Source organism: Phalangium opilio, unplaced genomic scaffold, assembly GCF_054372755.1.
Source record: "Phalangium opilio isolate 3A_F unplaced genomic scaffold, DU_Popi_V2 ptg000105l_1, whole genome shotgun sequence".
NCBI classification, from domain to species: domain Eukaryota; kingdom Metazoa; phylum Arthropoda; class Arachnida; order Opiliones; family Phalangiidae; genus Phalangium; species Phalangium opilio.
Genome location: NW_028324207.1, coordinates 7,921,197 through 7,941,550, shown reverse-complemented (window position 1 = coordinate 7,941,550; position 20,354 = coordinate 7,921,197). Strand labels below are relative to the sequence as shown.

Here is a 20,354-nt window from a genome sequence, read left to right as displayed (position 1 = left end):
TTGATGCCTAATCCGTTTAATGTCAGTAACATATATTAAATCTGATACACGTTTAATGATTTTAACAAGTTCAAAAAATTCATCGGTGACATGAGCCAATCCACCCCTTGATAATTTGTCGGTTCATGACTCCGTTTAGTCTATTGTGGTATCCAAATTAGTTGTAGTTTGTACTTTAATTATTCTTTTTGCCAATTCTGTTGGGCATTTCCTCTTTACTAAAGCATATGCGGCAAAGCCAGCCACATACCTGGTTACGGGAAGATTTTCTTCAATTTTCCTATTTGTGATAGTTGTTAGCGGTGTAAGCTTTCTAACATCTAACCCGAGAAGCTCCTTTTTCTTCTCCTCTCTCTGAACTTTAGTGTCTTCCTTTGCAATTGCACTGTCAACTCCAACTTCCATTTTTTCCATTAATTCATGGAAGAATATATGAAGTAGTCTACTGACTAGATTTTTTTGGATGGGTTCTGAAACTTTGTTAAAGTTTGGAAATGCCCTAATCAATGCATATCGAAGACCTGCTTCTCGACTAGTGCTTCCAACAGCATCTCAGATACCAGTTATATTACCTGATCCGAGTGAAAACTTTTATTATATCAGATATCAGATTATCTGATTATAGCATAAAATATATTCAGATGGAAGTATCTGAACCATAAAGAACACCAGATAACTGTTTATCCGATAGTGATCTGAATTTCTTAAACTGATCGAAGGATATTTCAGATAACTGACAGATATCTGATGATGCCTTAACTTCTGTATAAGACATTGAAAACACGTATATCCTCAGCCGTGTGCTTGTTCAGAATGTACGACATAATACCCCATGAGCCAAGATGGACAAAATCCCCCGGGCAATACCCCCATGAACCAAGATGGACAAAATCCCCCGGGCAATACCCCCATGAACCAAGATGGACAAAATCCCCCGGGCAATACCCCCATGAACCAAGATGGACAAAATCCCCAAACAAGATCCCTATTTCATGTTGAGGACAAAATACCCCAAGCCATGATACATATCACCCAAGTGTATGTATCGAGTTTAAGCACTCCTCTACTTTACCAACAATAAGACAATCGTGGGGGGTTATTCCCTCAACATACGCATTAGACAAAATTACTACAATACGTTTATTAGTTATATAGTATTCTCCTATCGGATGTTTTAAAGCCAAATAATGGTCTATTTATCATTTTCCCCTACGATATTTAGACCAACACGCGTAATTTCCGCGCTGAAAAACGTCGTCGGGATTATAATAAAAAATATAGGTCAAGCGCTATATAAGCAAATAGCGCCTCGTGATTAGAATTAATGGACGAAGAAATGGCGAACAGTGCGGTAATGGAATGCCAAGATCTAAGGTCAAGAAGCGTAATATGGAAACATTGCGTTATGGTGAGCGAAGATAAGACTGCACTAGATGGTATAATAACATCAATGAAATATGCGAAATGTTTGCACTGTGATAGGTAAGCATTAAATGTTTTAAAACTTCAAATAATATAATTAGTTCTAGCATCTATCTATTCTTTAAAAAATTAATTTAGCTCGGTTATGTGGTAATTGGAATAGGACTAGGATGTTAATATAGTTTTGAAGAAATAAACGATCTATCGTTAATTTGCTTAGAGGGAAGTACGTGTACGGTGGAAAATCTAATCAAAGTGCCGGAAATATGAAGGCACACCTAATTAATAAACACCTTGATAAACTTCCGGGAGATTTCTTCTTAAACACCACGCGCAAGTCGGTACCCTTATATACACCCGTTGAGGTAAGAGTATTGTTACAAAATTGTAGTAGGCTTTTATATTTTGGATACGTCTGCAGGAGTTTTCGGTGGTCGGTGCGAGACAGGAACTTCTTAAATGGATGGTTTTAACCAACCAACCATTTACTATGGTTGAAGAACCGAGTTTTAATGCCTTCACTCGTAAACTAACCCATAATAGCCATTTGCTAAAGGATATCATACCAGCTTCCTCAACATCAGTTAAAAACGATGTAATGCTGTCCTATGTATCAGAAGCGGAGAATGTTCGAACCGTAGTGAAGGTAGTGCGTTGATATCACAATTTGTGACAATGATTTTGCTAAGCAAATCTTTCTTTTACACAGAGCGTTCAAGGTCAAATATCGTTCACACACGATTGTTGGACATCGAACAATGGATGGCCTTTTATTGGCGTAACAGCTCACTGGATTGACGAAAATTGGGAACCCAGAGAAATTCTTTTGGGATTAATGCACTTTCCCGGGAAACACGATGGAAGAAACCTATCGGATGCGTTTCTTAAACTTCTTGACGATCGTGGAGTGTCAAAGGTAATTGTTCTGTTAATATTACTAAAAGTAATGTGATTATGTGAGATTGCATTTATTGTGTTGTAAGGTATTAGCGATAAGTATGGATAATGCGGCTAACAATGATACCTTCACCTCTGAGTTCGAGATGAGATCTAAAGACAGGTCGTTTTGGTTTACTGGCAAGAACCGCGTGCGTTGTTTCGCTCATATTCTAAACATAGCCGTGCAAGATATGCTGAAAGATCTCAAGGTTAATTCCAAGTATGACGATGAATCAGAGCAGATCCATGAGTATGACAACATCGAAAGTGATTGCAGCATAGGACAATGTGTAGCCAAGGTACCTCAGAGAGGTGAAAAGCATAAACTTATCTTAGTTATTTATAGTTATGTTACGGCAGATAAGAACTGTGGTATCGAAAATTCGCATGTCAACAGGAAGAAGGGAAAAACTGGCGTAGTTCAACAAGATACACAGTTTACCAGATCTTAATCATACTTTGGACGTTAAAACGCGGTGGAATTCCACATATCATATGCTCAACCGCGCTTATCAACTACGACAGGTAAATATTTTAGATTAGCAAAACTTTATAACTTGTCTATATGATACCGCTAGTATTGATTTCATTACATGTAGTTTACGCCAGGAATAGTTATGTGTCTCAACTAAACTATGGTTTTAAGTCTTTACAGGCCCTCATGAACTCGGAAAAGGAATTTCAGAACTTCGTACTTTTGGACTCTGACTGGAATCGTATAGAAGAACTGCTAAACATTTTGAAGGTACACGTATTATTAGGAATTTTTCCGTGAAGTGTCCCTATAAGTTATATTCAATTAGGAGATTCATACGGCCACCAATCACGTATCGGGTACGCGTTATCCCACACTTGCGCTAGTAATGCCCATCTATGGGTGCTTATTGAAAAAACTCAATGTCACCATTAGACAAAGTCAGGGTCTTATGAAGCAAATCTGCGCAGCGGCTCTAAATAAATTAGAAAAGTACCGCACCCTCATGGAAACCGAGGTTTATTGGATTAGCATGGGTATGTAACATCCCTCTCTTTATGTTAATGAAAATCATAATAATGTCCATTTAGTACTGAATCCATCGCTTAAGCTAGATGTCTTTAAAGAACGATATAGCAAAGACGTTGGTAAACAAATAAAAACCACCGTTATCAACGTGTTTTCTTCGTTCTACGAAGAATCGGGACCTGATGACGGTAACGAGAGCAACGCAGCTAGAACGTCAGAAGATATTGTCGCAGATGATGACCTCTTAGCCTTTTACCCGAAGCGCTCAAAGAAACAAGCTAAGGGATCCGAAATGAACAAGTATTTAAGCGCTGACCTGGCACCGCCATTTACAAGCGTTTTGGAATGGTGGAAAGTAAAGACATTTTGCCCTACAGTATTTAGTTCATTATTCCGATTACGTTTTTTGATTGTGTTTATTCTAGAAACACGAAGAGGACTACAAGAAGGTAGCCAGAATGGCTTGTGACTACTTGGCCATTCCCGGAACTTCAGTACCAGTTGAGCGTGCGTTTTCAACTGGTGCAGACATAGTTACACCTAAAAGAGGCTCGTTACATCCCGAGACTATAACAGCTCTAACATGTTTAAAAAACTGGTGGAAATAGAAATAATAAAATAAAATTTGTCATTATTCTTTGTTCTATTTTTCTGGGCACATCTCAAATCCGATAACTGAATCATATCGGTTTTTATCAGATTTTGTTTATTAGACTTGTTCAGATATTTAATTTATAAGCGTATATCTGATAAAAAGTCAGATCAGATAAACTGCTGTCGACTTGTTTCAGATTCACCCGATCTGTTACGAAAATGATCTTCAGATAACTGATTTATTTGATCTGAAATATCGGATCGGGTGGCCGTTGGAAGCACTATTCTCGACGTTCGCTTTCAGAGATTTTATGCGTTTCGCTTAGAAATGCATCCCTGGTTGTACGTTTAAATGTTACTTTACTAATTCTAGCCAGAAGAAAGGATTCCAGAGGTTCTCTGTCTATTGAATTAATGCCACTTTAAAATGTTGATACCGCTTCTTTTTCAATTCGGAATACAAATTTCTGAATTTGAAGCTGCTTTAAAGTAAATTGTAAACATTGGTTTACAACACCTAAGTAAATATTAAAACGAATAAAATTAACCGATAACTATGGTAATTAAAGCCAATTTATGATAAATTAATAATATTTAACATACCTTTCAAGACGTCTGTCATGGCGCTTTCGAGCCAATTTTCAAATTTTGTTTCAACGGTTCTACATTGGGACACGCCTTAGAGGGTGGTGACAGAAGTGAGAGGGAGCAGACGTACCGGAAATAGATCTGGCCTGTTATAACTGATCACGTGATTTTTAGAGCTACATTTTCCCCCCTACCTTCCGCTCCCTTTCTTAATTCTCTCTGCTCAAAGCCACACGAATTCAAGGAACCAATCCGAACAACGCTTACCAAAATATATAGAAGTACATTCAGTGTAACTAGGAAAGTTTAATTTCATGTTTACAATGTATATAAATGTAGTAAAGCTGAATTAAAAAATAAACACCAAATTTGATATATTAATATAAAAGATCTTCTTGGAATATTGAAATGAAACAGAGCTTTATAGCTACAAAACTACTTAAATAATCGTAATGCCGAAACATACTTAACATATTTTCATTTAATATTCTACAATAAGAAAATGTTTTGGTTTTGTAAGAGATAATTTTATCCTACTCGCTTTATATTAACTTTGATATGCGTGTAGTGTTTCGGCTCATATGCAATCTTCATTATTTGTTCTATATAAATTATTCTTGTGTCGTTCCGAAGATAAAATATTATCTTAAATAATTAAATAAATATAAATGATATTAATTTTTTTAAACGTCAATATTTAACCTTAATTCTAGTTAAGCGGTTTAAAGAAACGTTATTCTTAAAATGATTTTAAATATAGCTATTGTTGACGTTTGACTTCTAGCGTAAACCGTTTTCACAAATTTTGGAAATTTAGGGTATATAAGGCGATTGATTGACAAACGGTAGGAATAAGCGCTATTGCGTGAACCTTTGGTCGAAGCCCTGCCATTGGGAGGCTTGTCGTTTCTCGTAATTTAAGCCGATCGCGCGTACATCTTAATCCCAACGATGATATTGGAGTAGAAGCCAATGTTTCAGATTGGCGTGGATGTGGTGTGGTATACACAGATGGTGTTGTCAGAAGCCAATAAGTACAGGTAAACGTGTATATCGTACATACCATTAGAAAAACAAGTGTGGAAATTGCGTGATGAAGTAGAATTTTTACCTCTCCGAGTGACGATGACGTCACGGAGAGGTATTGCACTGGACGTGTCTGTGTGTCTGTCTGTCACCGTGTTCGCAGTTGGAAAATCGAAGCAAACGTGTTCGCAGTATACAGAAATTAGAAAAATGTTACTTCGTTGCTATATCCAACTTATTTAACGTCAATTATTAACTATCCGTTACACCTTCATCTACTGTCTAACCACCAATTGTTTCACCCAATGCCAACCGGTATTTAATGGCTTCTAATAACAACACCATGCAATAGCCTTTCGTGTACACCACATACGCCACACGCGGCGAGCGGCTAGGGTTACGAGAAATGTCTAGCCTCCGAATGGCAGAGCTTCCACCGAAGGTTCACACAACTGCGCATTTTCTTAAGTCTTACTGTGAATCAATCACCTTTTATACCCTTAATTTACAAAAGTTCTGATATAGGTGTTCCCTAGAAGTATAACGTTAAAGATAGCTTTGTTTAAAATTATTTTAGGAATTTAGTTTCTTAAACCGACTTAACTATAATTAACGTAAAATACTGACTATTAAAATAATTAATATCACTTATATTTATTTAATTATTTAAGATAAACTTCTTTCTTTGGAATGACAAAAGTGAGAGTTTATATAGAACGAGTAATGAAGATTGCATCTAAATCGAAACGCTACACGCATATCAAAGTTAATATAAAGCGATCAGGATGAAAAAATATCTTACAAAACGATAAAATTTTCTTTTTGCAGAATATTAAATGGAAATATTTTAAATATTTTTCGGCATTACGATTTTTATAGTAGTTGTGTAGCTATAAAGTTCTGTTTCATCTCAGACACACAGGTACGTCCAGTGTAATACCTCTCCGTGACGTCATCGTCACTCGGAGAGATAAAAACCTGTGTCAAGGGGAAATTAAAGTAATTTTTATGAATTACTCTAATTCCAAGACATTCCAGCATATTGAACTTTTCGAGAATTATTTTCCAATGATTGAAAAATCATAATAAGTATGAATTCCCTCAAATTATTGGTATAAGGTAGTCCAAAGCAATTTTTAAAATCTTTGGGATATTTTTAGGATGCTTCACTATGCAGGTTAAATTAATAGGTGATTTCGATCTAAGGTCATATCAAAAACCTTTCACTTAAAAAACACCATATCAGCTAAACAGTGTTAAGTAAAGCCCAAAGGTGTTTATTCGCACCATTCAAACAGATTTATATTAAAAACACCATTTCCGTTTTTAAAAAAAATTTGATAAGGGTCAATTAACACCTAAAGGTGTTTATACGTACCAGTGAATCACCATTTCCTTAAAAAATACCTTAAAAGAGTCAACAAGCACCTTTTCACGGATAAAACACCATCTCAGTTAAAAAAAACTCTAAAAAGAGTTTATATACAACTCAAGGTATTTCCGAACACCCATGAAACACCTTATTTCTAACAGTGTATTATTATTTACTTTTTATTTATTATAATTATTTAATAAATATAAAGTACCTGAATAAAACTGTAAACCGCGTTGCCTTTTGCCAAAAGAGGATCTGCATCCGGAAAGTGAAATATATCGTCAATTTTGTCGAAGGGTCGAGCTTCTGATTTGTTCGAAAACTCGGATGTCATTTCCGAAGATACGAACACCAATACTACGAAACAAGCCAGGCTCCACAAAACAGATAGAAACCGAGAGACTCCCTCGCACTTCAAACCTTGTGGACCTTAAGAGTAGACACGGTTAAAATATTAAAATGGACAAAGAGTTTCATTTGAAGGTTTTACTCGTTCCCAGAAGGCTTTGCAACAAAAACATGGGAGGAAGTTCCGATTCCACTTTTCCGTATTTGGATCTCAGTTTCCCCGCCATGTAAATCAGCAGAGCCAGACCACAGAGTACAACAACTATCTACATTAATCAAAGATCAATCATGACTTTCGATGCTTTTTAGTATGACCAGGGATAGATGTAACTTTAGAAGCAGGAATGGAGAACGGTTAATATTTACTTCAGTCTGACTCATAGCCCAGTATTTTAAATTATCATGTTGGCTCACTTAAACCACGTTTTGATGACGTTACTGACGGGGGCGGTGAAAAATACGTTAATCATTTTTACCTCTTTCGCTATGACCTGCCTCTTCTTTCATACCCCCCGTCCCGGGGAAGTGGAACGTGGACTTTGACGTGCACCCAGATTACTCTGTTCTCCATTCCGGCTTCTAAAATTACATCTATCCCTGGTATGACCACAAATTTAAAGTTTAAGTATTAAACTAATCTACGACATTTCGTGCCGTTATCAGCTTTAACATCTCGTTTTACAACTTTGTTTAGAAATTACTAATGTTAATTTACCCATTTGTCAATAACGGAATAAATATCATTTCCGGTTGATTGACTTGTTCCGAATAATATTTGTGTCTTCACAAACAGAAAAGGTTGCGAACTAGGGAAGACATCGAAACGATCGTGGGACAGGATATATGGGTTTAAAGAAAAATCCCATTCCTGTGTAATGAAAGCGTTCATTGTATTATTACAGACAAAAGAAGCTGGTCGCGTATTTCAGTGAGGACGTCTAAGAAGAAGAGTCGGAGAGATGAAATTCTCCGTCAGCCCTGGTACCTTTCAAAAATCGGTAACAGTGCTGTGGCTCGATATGAGACTGCCGCACATGCGCAATCGGCGCAACAGAGAGGGAAAAAATCGGAGAGGTTTGTTTAGGTTACGGCCGAGGCTTAGTTGATTCTCATGCGTGCTTATACGGGATTTACGAGAGGTATTTCTGTGGCCGCTGCGATAACCTGTCGGCGGCCTTTAGTTAGTGGCTGAGATTCCCTGTCATCTTTGCTGTCATCGAACGCGCTCCGTAGCCTTGGCAGAACAACTCTCCGAAAAGGGGGTGGTAACCTCGTAAGTTCCGTATAGTACCTAGTGGTCGGCGTTTGGACAAGATAATCCACAGAATTTTGGTTAATCAGTTATCCATGAATAATAATCAGATAATTATTCGTGATTACATTGCATTAATCATAGACTTCCCGTGGATAATTTCAAATTATGAATAAAGATAAAACAAACAGATATTATCCTATCCAAATGCCGACCACTAATAGTACCCCGGTGGTATAGGATTTGAATCTGTTGGACCATTACCGCCTAAAAATTGCCTTGAACAAATATTATGGGTTTTGTTTATTTGTTCAGCAATAAAAGTAGTTCTTCCGCCTTTTACACAACTCATATTCGGTTTTACGTTCGAGGAATGGGATAAATTTAACGTCGGGGCTACTGTTTCTGTGTTATTGGGAAAGATTTTGTAGCAACATGTTTTATAAGAAACCCTAATTATAAAATTTTTTAAAAAACCCGCGTAAATTAACCATAGCCCAAGTTAAAGTTAACATGCTGTTCTCTGGTGAGATACTCTAACCGTCTTTTCGTTTTTACCCTTTTACAATTTCCTTCTTACCGGATCACGTGACGTCTAACTCATCGGCTGTGCGCCGAGGTGGGTGCGCATTAGAGCCATATCGGCGTGACGGAACTAGCCGTCTAGGCCTGTTCAGACTGCCACATTTTGCCCGCGTCCTCACATCGCGAAGATCCAAATTTCTCGCGACTAGGCCAAGAATTTCGCGCCTTCGCGAGAAAAGCACCAATCACAGATGAGCGGATGCAGCATGCACTGCAGCTCCGTCGATCGAGTCACTAATAATAAATATGGACAACGTAGATGGCGCAATAATTTCTCAAATTTCATTGCTTCTGAGAATGGTAAAAGCAAAATATATGTGTGTATCTGAACAGTAGAGCAATTATTTTTCATGATCTGTTGCGAAGATGCGCATTGACGAATTCGCGAACACGCGAGCGCGAGCTCAATGTGGACAAAGCTTCATAGTTGCCTTACCCCTTCTTAGACGTTCCTTCTTATACGTCGTATTTCGATTTACACAACTGACATTTCTATGCAGTGTTCCTAGAACCCCGTTCCACGAATTACCAACTTTTGCACCGTTAACTTTTTCCATACTTGGGATGGTAGTTACGCTGTCAAATTATATTGAGAAATGTGTTATTGGGTTGAAAAAGAACGTGAAAACTGACTCCAAATTTTATTACTTGATATTATCAAATTTTTTTAGAACACGGAGGAATTTTATCATATAGCCAGCTATCTCTCCTTTTTTATTCACAAAAACATGCGGTGAACTCTGGTAACAAAAATCATGTATCAAATTCATGCTCAATCAATGTGCATTCAGGGACAAAGTAGATTCAGGGATCCATGTAATTTTAGAAGCAGGAATGGATTCTAGGGTTAGTATTTACTTCAGTCCTACTCCATAGCCCAGTATAGAGCACCTCCCTCCAACACGTAACGAAAGGTTAAAATCATCTTATTGACTCACTTAAACTACGTTTTGATGACGTTTCTGACAGGGACGACAAAATTACGTAGTGCCTTTTTTTACCTCTGTCGCTATGACCCGCCTCTTCTTTCATACCCCCCTCCCCGTCCGGGGAAAGGGGTCGTAGACTATGACACGCGCCCAAATTAACCTGATCTCTATTCCTGCTTCAAAAATTACATGGACCCCAGGTAGATTATAAAAGTGAGTTTACCCAAAACCCTCTAAATAATTTAAAAGATAAAGTGATTGGCATATTCAATAAATAACATTGTTTGGAGAGTGGGATGAATTTATTAATGAAATGCATGAAACTCACTTCACGAAAGACTGCTGTGTAGTATTTTGCCATTTCGTCGATCATTATATCTTCTTTGGATTATTTTAGTATACTCCAGTGGATCTTGTAGCCGTGTGCTTGATTAATACTCGCGGACACAGGGGTCGTACGAACTAACTGCAAACAAAGTCCTTCGTTGACTGAGAGGCCTAGTGTAAAGGCCAGAGGGTGAAAATCAAAAATAATATGGTGGACGAATGGAGCAAAACTGGCAGTTTCAACCTGCTTTAAAATTCTAGATGCGATGGTTGCATTCTAATAGAAGCAATAGGCCTGTTAAAATTCCGAAAGGTACTCTATTTAGGTTTGTTTTCCACCTTTCGTTCGATTTTGCTGTAATTTCGTTCGTGTGACCAGTATATTACTTCCTACAACATTTATTTCTTTTCGTGTTTTCACGCATTCCCTTAAAAGCTTTTATGTGTTCGCAATTGGGTGTACATTTCTTATGTAAGTAACCACTTAGTAGCAGGGCACACCTACATGGAGGCCCACCGATACTGTACCTATAAAACTTGACTTTAACTTTAGAAAATACACTACAGTTTTCCTGAAAAAATAATCGTAGTATATTATTAATTTTAATTGTCAATCATGTCAACACAATCAAGGCCTATCAATTATATCCAGTTTACAGTATCATTTTACTTTTAATAATTAAAATTCTGCAATTACACTAAATTTTCAGGATTAATTAGTCCTCCCAGGAACGGAATCCGTTCTTGGTTCTACGTTGATGCATAGGATTGCGAATGGCAATTGTAGCTCAATTAAAATGAATGTAAAATACAATTAATTTCATATTTTTGTTTAAGTTTATCCCTTTTGTGTTTACTATGCCTGACTTTATCCCCCATTTCCCATATCCCTAACTTATCCAGGTCTCGTACGAGCCCTTTTTAGGTTCTAGTATATCTAGGAATTAAGTTTAATAGTACTGTTTATAGGTTGACGCTCGACGATCAAGGGGTGACAAGCACGACACCATATAGAAACTTAGTGTCGATCTATTTTACTTATGGTTGTACTCAACAACGTAACATCAAGAACAAAAGCGTTCAGAATATGAGGGCTAGATTTAGTTGAGTGCGAGTCAAGCCTGCAAAATCGATAGTCTCAAGTAATACCAGGAATCTCTAGGTTTGTAAAGGGTAGATGTTGCATTTGCATTACAAGTTACTGGTGTACGGTAAATCGGAGAGTATTTATCCCTTATAATAAAACTTTTCCTAAAACTTTTTTCACGTATTTTCTTCATATAGGCCAGAGAAAATTAGGGTAAATCGTTTCGGGGAAAGCTTTTGGGTGTTGTAAGATTTTTTACATAATTGTAAGGGTCTCAAGAAACCCTTGGCCGAATTTTAACCAACCGGAAGTAGAATAAATATCCTTGGATGGGATTAGGGATTTTGTTTAATCCCTAGTCAAAATATTAACTTTTATTAAATTTTCTGAGATTGCCTTCAATTATAAGCAAACCTTCTTACTTTCTTAGTTAGTACTGAAGATCAACTATGATATAAAACTATATAGTGTCAGTACCATTGGTCAAGGGGGGTCCTTTAGATACTCTCATCAGTCAGTGAGTAGATTTCTCAATGATTTTTTATATAGATTACAAATAATACATGAGAACCAGTATTTACATTCAAATTTGATTAAAACTACTAAAGACTACGTAATTTAAGAAGCTGCGTTGGTATATCTTCCAATAAATATGATCGCATTGGTCGTCTTATGGTAAAGCACGTAGATAAACGGATGGTCAGCCCTGAAAACCACAGGATCCGCTTCAATTTGGATTGAAGTCAGGCTAATGAGGGCTCCGGTAGCCGCTGCCGCTACGGTCCCATTTTCAGAAACTTCTATTATTGCTTTCTGTACCACTTTGGAAACCGCAATGTTATCCGTATTTGAAATCTTGCCAAGTTCGGCGTCAGATGAAAAAATCTTATTTATCCCCAAATTTTGAATTGGATCGTTCAAATCTAACGAACTTTCTACGGTGTATTTAGGCAAGGCCACGTCAACTCTGACGCTCATCGCTCCATCAACTGCCTGGTCTACCATATCGGACGTTAATGATTCTTCTAGGTCTTTCAGTGAGGAACCGTCCCTCGGGAGCAACACGACCAAACACATTTCGTTCCCAACGTAATCCAAAACAAGGACACGTGCCTTCAAACTGGGGTCATCCAAATAGGGAAATCTACTCGTTTGTTTCATCAAGGTAACGGTGGAGGCGCTGTTGGCATCGTCGTTGCTTTTGAACTTTGCATCGATCTCGTTCTGTTCTTTCTGGAATGATTTCGCCCATGAAGCTTGGAAATAAATAGCGTTGACTAGGACCATGACGACGCTCGGGTCTAATGTGTCGAATAGTTTGGTGATTTTGTTCATGGTGTGGTTCGCCACCCACATGTTGATTTGTTCAGCGCCATTCGTTGCGCTTAATGAGTTGGCTTCGGCTTTGAAGACCTCTATTACCTTTTGTTTGTATTCTTCCATTACCTTAAAGGTGTCCTTGATCCAAATAGAATCTGCCAGACTTAGAGTGTACGTGTCTTTGGAGTCTAACGCCTTTAGTAGTTTCTTGTATTCATCTTCGATTGCAGCTAGGTCGAAACTTTTGTATTGCAAACCGGTCTGTAATTCTGTAAAGGTTTCGCTGTTGTCAGTTGCACCTTCTAGAAGCATGCTGAGAACAATGGAAAGACTAAGCGGGGAACAGACGAGGTTTTCGTTAGGTTTAATCAATTCTTGGTACAGTTTGATGGCGAATGCGTTGTTGTACGGCGATATCTTGTAATCAACCTCTGGTGTAGGTACGGTCGAGCCATATTTAACCACTACGGAGAGAGCTAATAAAACTGACACGATACTTGCGCTCATTTTCGCCGGTATTAAATGTGTTTCGATTCTAACGTTGAATGAACGATACTAGACCGCTCTCGCTTATTTTTATAACGACTTTTATGGTGTAGAAGTTACACAGCGTCGATTCAACTGTAATGCATATTTTAAATATTACAGCGTTCGTATGACACACGAGTCGTTTGTCACGAGTACAGTATAATGCCATCTGTCACTTTTGCTTTCGTTTTTCCCCGAGAGGAAAAACCCTGTTTCAATTATTTACCTTTACGAAGTTTGTTGTAGATTCAGGTTTGCGTCATCTATACGAGTTGTGCAATAGTTGAAAATTCAACGGCTTAGTCAAAATTTAATACGTTGAATATTTTTATATTAGTATAAGGTCCTAAGGTAAACCATGTATTGTTTGAGGCTGTATATTTTATCAAAAATGTTTGATATTAAGTTCTGAATATGTAAAGGTATTTTTGTACTAGTTTTTTGACTTTGCACCTGATGATATTTTAAACATAATAGATTTTTATTTTGAATAATGTAATTTGGATGATAGTGTAATATTCAACTCTAACAAAGAGCGATAAATTTATCGAAGCCTTTTCTCTGTCCCTCACATAAAAACCCCAAATACAGGTATAATGGAAATCCGTAGCTATAGTAAATTTGGGATGTCATTCCCTTGAACGTCTGGTGACGTATTTAAGCTGGGCTCTGCTCGAATTCAATTGGAAAATCAGTTGTTAGCCTAGTTGGCTCATTAATGCTTTCTTGGGCAACATAAGACTTGTTATGGTTGTACTAGTCTTTTTTTTTTTGAGGCAGAAACACCAACTTTGAGGGGCGCCAATATACCCACACATTCAACAAGGGAACCGCCCTAAATCAAAAATATCCATTTCTCTCGGTGTCAAAATAAAAATCTAACTTTTGCTTTAGCATGATTGAGCTATAATTTTCAAGGTTCACAGAAGTTTGTTTAAATGAGAGCTTGTCGAAGAGTGACGCCATTAAACTATGCTAGAATATTCCACGGAACTGCTAGGTAGTTTTAGCGATGGTGATATTGGTTCACTTATGGTTTTATCACTGACTATCTAGACTGTAATGAGTTTCTAATTTTTAAGGGACTTTAGACCTTGAAGACAGCTTTCGATTTAAAAAACCAAGCCCAATAAAACCCGTGGATTTTATTGGGTTTTACTCACCATAAAAAAATCCACCAATAAACTCACTAAGATCTTCAATATTGATGAATTTCATTGCTAGAATTATTTCATTTTAAAGATAGAGTTTAAGATATTTCTTGTTTCAACTTCAAAAGTATTATTTAATAAATAATATTTATTTTTTATAAAACATTTCAGTACTTTTTAATTAAGCAGTTAATTTTGAATGACATTTTCTACCATGAACGCGACTGCTAAAGGTAAAATATCCAATAAAACCGGTGGGCCGGGATTTTCTAAAAAAAACCCCGGGGTTTTTAAACCCTGCTTGAAGACTATCGTGTCTATGTAGACAATAAACAGTTCCCCTCCCAAGTGAAATACCTGCTAGGTATGGCTTAATTACTTTAGAAACTAGCCTATTTTAAAACTTCGAAGTTAAATAAAACTATGATTAATCAGGGGTTCATTATAAAGGTGAAATGGTTCAGGGTCTAGAATAGGACGTTTTGAACCAAGCTTAATGGCTTAGTGTTCGCCTCCTTTCCAACTGGCAGAAGAACTCAAGCATACCACGGAGCTGTATTGTAGAAGGAGTAGAGACTCGTAGCTTCCCCTCTACTAAAAAAAGCTAGACCTTATTTGTCCATAAAAAGGGGGTATGAATTTTGACCCTCCCTCCAAACCTAGGCGAGCCAATGTAAACAATAAAGATGGCCGCGAGCTACGAACGTTCAGGAGGGTTAAGCCTCGGTCTTTTGTGTATCGAGTGACGGGAGTTTCTCAACGGTTTGCAAATCTTATTTAAATTTTTATTTTTACTATTATTTCTATTTATATTAATTATAATATGGAAAATATTCAAAGAATTAAGCCGGGAAAGAAGAAAACGGACGCCTTCTTTAAAACACGTGACGTCAGAGATTGTTTACATTGGCTCGGTATGCGCGAAAATTGTGCGTGGAGCACTAGTACGCTTATGTCTAGGCCCTAGAGGCCTAGTCTCTACTCCTTCTACAATACACATCCATGAGCATACCACTTCTAAAACCTTACCATACTACTACTGAAACAAACCATGCAGTTTGGTCAAATTTGGTTACAAATTGAGACTGTGCAAACTTATTCGTATTAAGTATTCGTGTATGTTCCAATAAATATAAGGCGACTTGTAGACTGAAATTTATATACAAAATCATAGCAAGGTTTTTTTTTTGAGAATGAAATTTGAATCGTATTGTAAGATAAAGAGTGGTAAGGGAATCAAAATTCTTATCTTCATTTTATAGAGATATATTTTAAGTTATATTGAACAGTTTGAGGTTTCATTAGCTTCTATCTGTTAGGTCTTTAATTGATTTTCAAGCGATTATAGTATAGCTATTCACGTTGAATAGGCAAACGCGTATCAGTTGCTAGAGAACATCTGTTTGAAACGTTTCCCCCCACGTTCACGTCATTTCGCGGAAAAACCACATTTACAATTTTTTTCAAGATCTCTCGGCTTTTGAATTATTGCAACGTTCACGCCAACATCGACACGTGATGTATTTCATTTTTATAACGGTTATTCCTGTATGACTAATGCGTGCTGTTGGGAAAAATATTCGATGTAAAGATCAATTAAACTAAGAGCAGTATAATCACAATCAAATTGCACACAAAACTTTTATTAAAATTACAAAACTTAATATTACCATATGAAATATTACTTCTCTGAGTAAGGTAAAATTGATTGAATGTTATTTGCAATTACAGAGTTCAATATGAAAATATTTGAAACTCACATCATGCTAAATCTATTTATTCGTTTCAGGTTAGTCACTAATTATAGTAGTGAATTTATTGACAGACTTATTCCATTCTGCTTGACGCGTTCTTGAATCTTCCAATGAAGATGATGGACTTTGTGGTTTGATGGTACAGAACATAGAGGAAAGGATGATCAGCTCGAAATTCCACTGGTGGTACAATTGGTATTTCCAGAGATAGAGGAGTCATACTAATTCCTGTGGCCGCTGCTGCTATGGTTCCGTTTTCCGAAACCTCGATGATGGCCTTCTGGATCACTTGGCTCACTTTGACCCCGATGTGACTTGAAATTTTGCTAAATTCTGCGTGATCCGTGAAACACTTGGTCATTCCCATTTCTTTAAGTGTGTCCTCTAGATTCATGGAACTGGTTAGGTTGAATTTGGGGATGGCGACGTTGACTTTCGTAACCCTGGCATTGTTAATCGCGTTGTCAATCTTCTCAGGCGTTAATGACGCTTCAAGATCCGCTAATTTGTGTCCGTCCTTAGGAAGGAAAATCACTAATTGAGTTTCTTTCCCTTTATAATTCATAGCAAGAACCCTGGCGTTGATATTGGAGTCCTCGTAGTACGGAAACTTGTCTGTTTGCTTCATAAGAGTGACTGTGTCATCACTGTTGACATCATCGTTACTTTTAAACTTTGCGTGTTCCTCATTGCTATTTTTGAAGAAACTTTTGTCCCATGGAGCTTCGAAGTAAATTGCGTTGATCAATACCACTATAGCGTTTTGATCTAATTTTCCGAAGAGGTTCTGGATTTTGTTTTTGGTACGATCAGCTACCCACTTATTGACAGCTTCAGTGGCGTTAGGTTCTCTTAATGCTTTGATATCGACTTTAAAAATGTTCTTCGTCGCTTTTATGAAATCGTCTAGTACTTGGAACCTTTCCCTGATCCAGACAGAATTAGCCAAATCTAAAGTAACGTTACCTTTAGATCGCAATGAATTCAGAAGCTCCCGGTATCCGTTTTCAACCTTGTTCAAGTCTAGTCCAAGTTTTCCGTACTCCAAGCTATTGAGAATTTGTTTGTGGGTTTCTGTTGTTTCTGGAGAACCTTGAAGTAACACGCTGAGTATGGTAGAGACGCTGATGGCTGAACATACGAGGTTTTCCTTTTCTATGATCAAATGCTTGTACAATTTAACGGCGAACGCGTTGTTGGCTTTAGATACCGAGTTACCCGTTACTCGAGCTTGCGCCGTAGCCCCGAGCGATATTATAATCGCAAAGACAACCGTTGAATTCATGGTTTTTGATGGAAATGTTTCGAAACTTGGGTTGATTCAAAAATGAGTTTCTGTGATACTTGTTTTATACAGGGTGTTTCTGAAAAGTCCATCACAAATTAAGGGGCGTGTTTATGGGACCAAACTGAGCGGAAAGTACCAAAGAACATGGGGTGTACAACATTTTGTTACGGAGATATGGCCTTCCAAACATTCGCCCCTAAAACAAGGAAATATCCAAAAATGAGGAGTAACACTTAAGACCGACTAACCAGCTTGTTTAAAATTACTAGACAATTTCAATAGCCTTTAATCGAACAATTGATTTCTACCTTTACTAATCAGAAGCGTATAAATGAGTAGAAGTATGCCTACGGTGGTAATGTAAAATTAATCCCAAGTGACATGATGTTTCAAGATCTTCCCAGCACCAAGTAAAATGGTTCTGATTGAAGGGACTTTTATTAGCACAGCGTAAACAACGTTATTTTCAGGAATTAGTCCAAATGTCCACGGGCGGCATTACAAAAACGAGGCAGTCTTTCGAATGATACTTGGACATGTTGGAAGATCCCTGGCTTGTTCCTGTTATCTCAAACCGTAAAAAGCTACGCAAATCTTCATCATCACGGACAACACTCTTGTACGTTAGGTATGACCTTGAGAAAACCTAAAAGGACATCTCGAATGTATTTGAAAAACCCATCTCCAATTAAGGGGCGTGTTGTTTGTTTCCAACAGAGTAAACTCGCCCAGAGAACAATTACAATGCAGAGCCACGTTTCGGCGTTAATGGCCCACAAAGGTGGTCCCAAAAACAAGAACAAACTTTAATTTGTTTCGTTCAGTAAGTGTTTCATGTGTCATAGATAAAACGCCATGATTAATGCACGAAGAAAATGAATTTATTGACAAGTTTTAACATTTAATTGCAACTAGTTACAAAAATTGTTCAAAGTGTTCACCACCCGCGTTAAGGCACACATTAGCACGTCTTACAAATGATTCCCTTACACGTTGAAAAATGCCTGGAGTTTCGCGAATTGTTTGACAGCCGTGAATTATTCGTCGACGTAGCTCTTCAACATCGGGCACTTCAGTCTGATAAACTAAGTCTTTCAGGTGGCCCCAAAGAAAGAAATCACAAGGGTTCAGATCGGGTGATCGAGCAGGCCACTCCACAGGTCCACCTCGACCTAACCACCGCAAAGGGAAGGTCGCGTTAAGATAATTTCGGACCGCGATGCTGAAATGTGGTGGTGCACCATCGTGCATGAACCACATTCTGTTTACCAAACCTAAGGGTACGTCTTCGAGTAGTTCCGGTAAATCGTCCCGTAAGAACTGCAAGTAAGCCACACCGTTTAACCTGGGCTCTAGGAAATGTGGCCCAATTAAATTGTCACCCACAATACCACACCACACGTTTAAACTGAATTGTACTTGGTGACTTCTAACGCAAGTTGCGTGGGGGTTTAGCTGGGACCATTGATGTTTATTATGTAAGTTAATAATACCATCCCGTGAAAAGTTAGCTTCGTCAGTAACCAACAAATCCCGTGGGAAATCGATATCGTTTACTTTAGCCAGAAACCACTGACAAAACGCCGTGCGTCGTGGGTAGTCCGCTGGATTCAAACCTTGAACTTTTTGAACATGGAAAGGATGAAACCGGTGGCTGCTGAGGATTTTCCACACGAGCGTGTGGTTTACGCCTAATCGGCGACCAACTTGGCGGGTACTTGATTCAGGCTCGTCCTCGAAAATGGTGAGAACTTCGTCTTCTACGGCCTCTGGGATGGCTCTCGCTCTAGGTTGAGGTCCAGCCGGTTGGATTCGTCCATCTTGCCTCAAACGTCTGTCCACAGCCTCGAACGTCAGTCGATTTGGTAGTCGCCTCTGCGGAAATCTTTCCTGATACAAGCGTACAGCTGCAGCGGCATTCCCCTCGGCTAGTCCATACATTAGGTGCATATCCGCATATTCGGCATTTGTGAAGAAAGGCATTGTAACAGACTTCGTTGAATTATGAGTTTAATAAAACAAACACATGTACGTGAAACCTCTTTTATTCCTTTCTTAAAAAACATAGTGCTCTGTTTTTTAAGAATAGGCGAAGTTCTCACTATTTTCGAGGACGATCCAAAAACAAGCAGCCGCCAATTGGTTTGCTGATTAAGAAAAAACCACACGCAACTTGCGTTAGAATTCACAAAGTACAATTCAGCTTAAACGTGTGGTGTAGTATTGTGGGTGACAATTTAATTGGGCCATATTTCCTAGAGCCCAGGTTAAACGGTGTGGCTTACTTGTAGTTCTTACGGGACGATTTACCAGAACTACTCGAAGACGTACCCTTAGGTTTAATAAACAGAATGTGGTTCATGCACGATGGTGCACCACCACATTTCAGCATCGCGGTCCGAAAACTTGTCAATAACATTTTCTTTGTGCATTAATCATGGCGTTTTATCTATGACACATGAAACACTTACTGAACGAAACAAATTAAAGTTTGTTCTTTTGTTTGGGACCACCTTTGTGGGCCATTAACGCCGAAACGTGGCTCTGCATTGTAATTGTTCTCTGGGCGAGTTTACTCTGTTGGAAACAAACAACACGCCCCTTAATTGGAGATGGGTTTTTCAAATACATTCGAGATGTCCTTTTAGGTTTTCTCAAGGTCATACCTAACGTACAAGAGTGTTGTCCGTGATGATGAAGATTTGCGTAGCTTTTTACGGTTTGAGATAACAGGAACAAGCCAGGGATCTTCCAACATGTCCAAGTATCATTCGAAAGACTGCCTCGTTTTTGTAATGCCGCCCGTGGACATTTGGACTAATTCCTGAAAATAACGTT

At 38.0% G+C, this 20,354-nt stretch overlaps 4 protein-coding genes across 4 annotated transcripts; 1 reads left to right on the top strand and 3 right to left on the bottom strand.

Moving 5' to 3' along the window:
* The first annotated feature begins 3,287 nt into the window (after window positions 1-3,287).
* LOC149629111 (uncharacterized) lies at window positions 3,288-3,998 on the top strand. Its single transcript, XM_089851702.1, has 3 exons — window positions 3,288-3,372; window positions 3,427-3,719; window positions 3,790-3,998. The coding sequence occupies exons 1-3, from the start codon at window positions 3,288-3,290 to the stop codon at window positions 3,970-3,972; spliced, it is 561 nt and encodes a 186-aa protein (XP_089707828.1). The 3' UTR covers window positions 3,973-3,998.
* A 3,376-nt stretch (window positions 3,999-7,374) lies between these two features.
* Window positions 7,375-11,411, bottom strand: LOC149629110 (glutamate receptor ionotropic, kainate glr-3-like). The gene is made up of 5 exons (XM_089851753.1): window positions 10,390-11,411; window positions 9,781-9,872; window positions 9,621-9,708; window positions 8,011-8,163; window positions 7,375-7,561 (listed from the first exon to the last, which is right to left on the bottom strand). Exons 1-5 carry the CDS (start codon window positions 10,432-10,434, stop codon window positions 7,421-7,423), a joined length of 519 nt encoding a protein of 172 aa, XP_089707879.1. The 5' UTR covers window positions 10,435-11,411; the 3' UTR covers window positions 7,375-7,420.
* A 358-nt stretch (window positions 11,412-11,769) lies between these two features.
* On the bottom strand, window positions 11,770-13,621 carry LOC149629109 (leukocyte elastase inhibitor-like). Its single transcript, XM_089851502.1, has one exon. The coding sequence runs from the start codon at window positions 13,300-13,302 to the stop codon at window positions 12,094-12,096; it is 1,209 nt and encodes a 402-aa protein (XP_089707628.1). The 5' UTR covers window positions 13,303-13,621; the 3' UTR covers window positions 11,770-12,093.
* A 1,613-nt stretch (window positions 13,622-15,234) lies between these two features.
* LOC149629108 (alpha-1-antitrypsin homolog) lies at window positions 15,235-17,579 on the bottom strand. The gene has a single exon (XM_089851501.1). It carries the CDS (start codon window positions 17,511-17,513, stop codon window positions 16,302-16,304), a length of 1,212 nt encoding a protein of 403 aa, XP_089707627.1. The 5' UTR covers window positions 17,514-17,579; the 3' UTR covers window positions 15,235-16,301.
* Window positions 17,580-20,354: the final 2,775 nt, after the last annotated feature.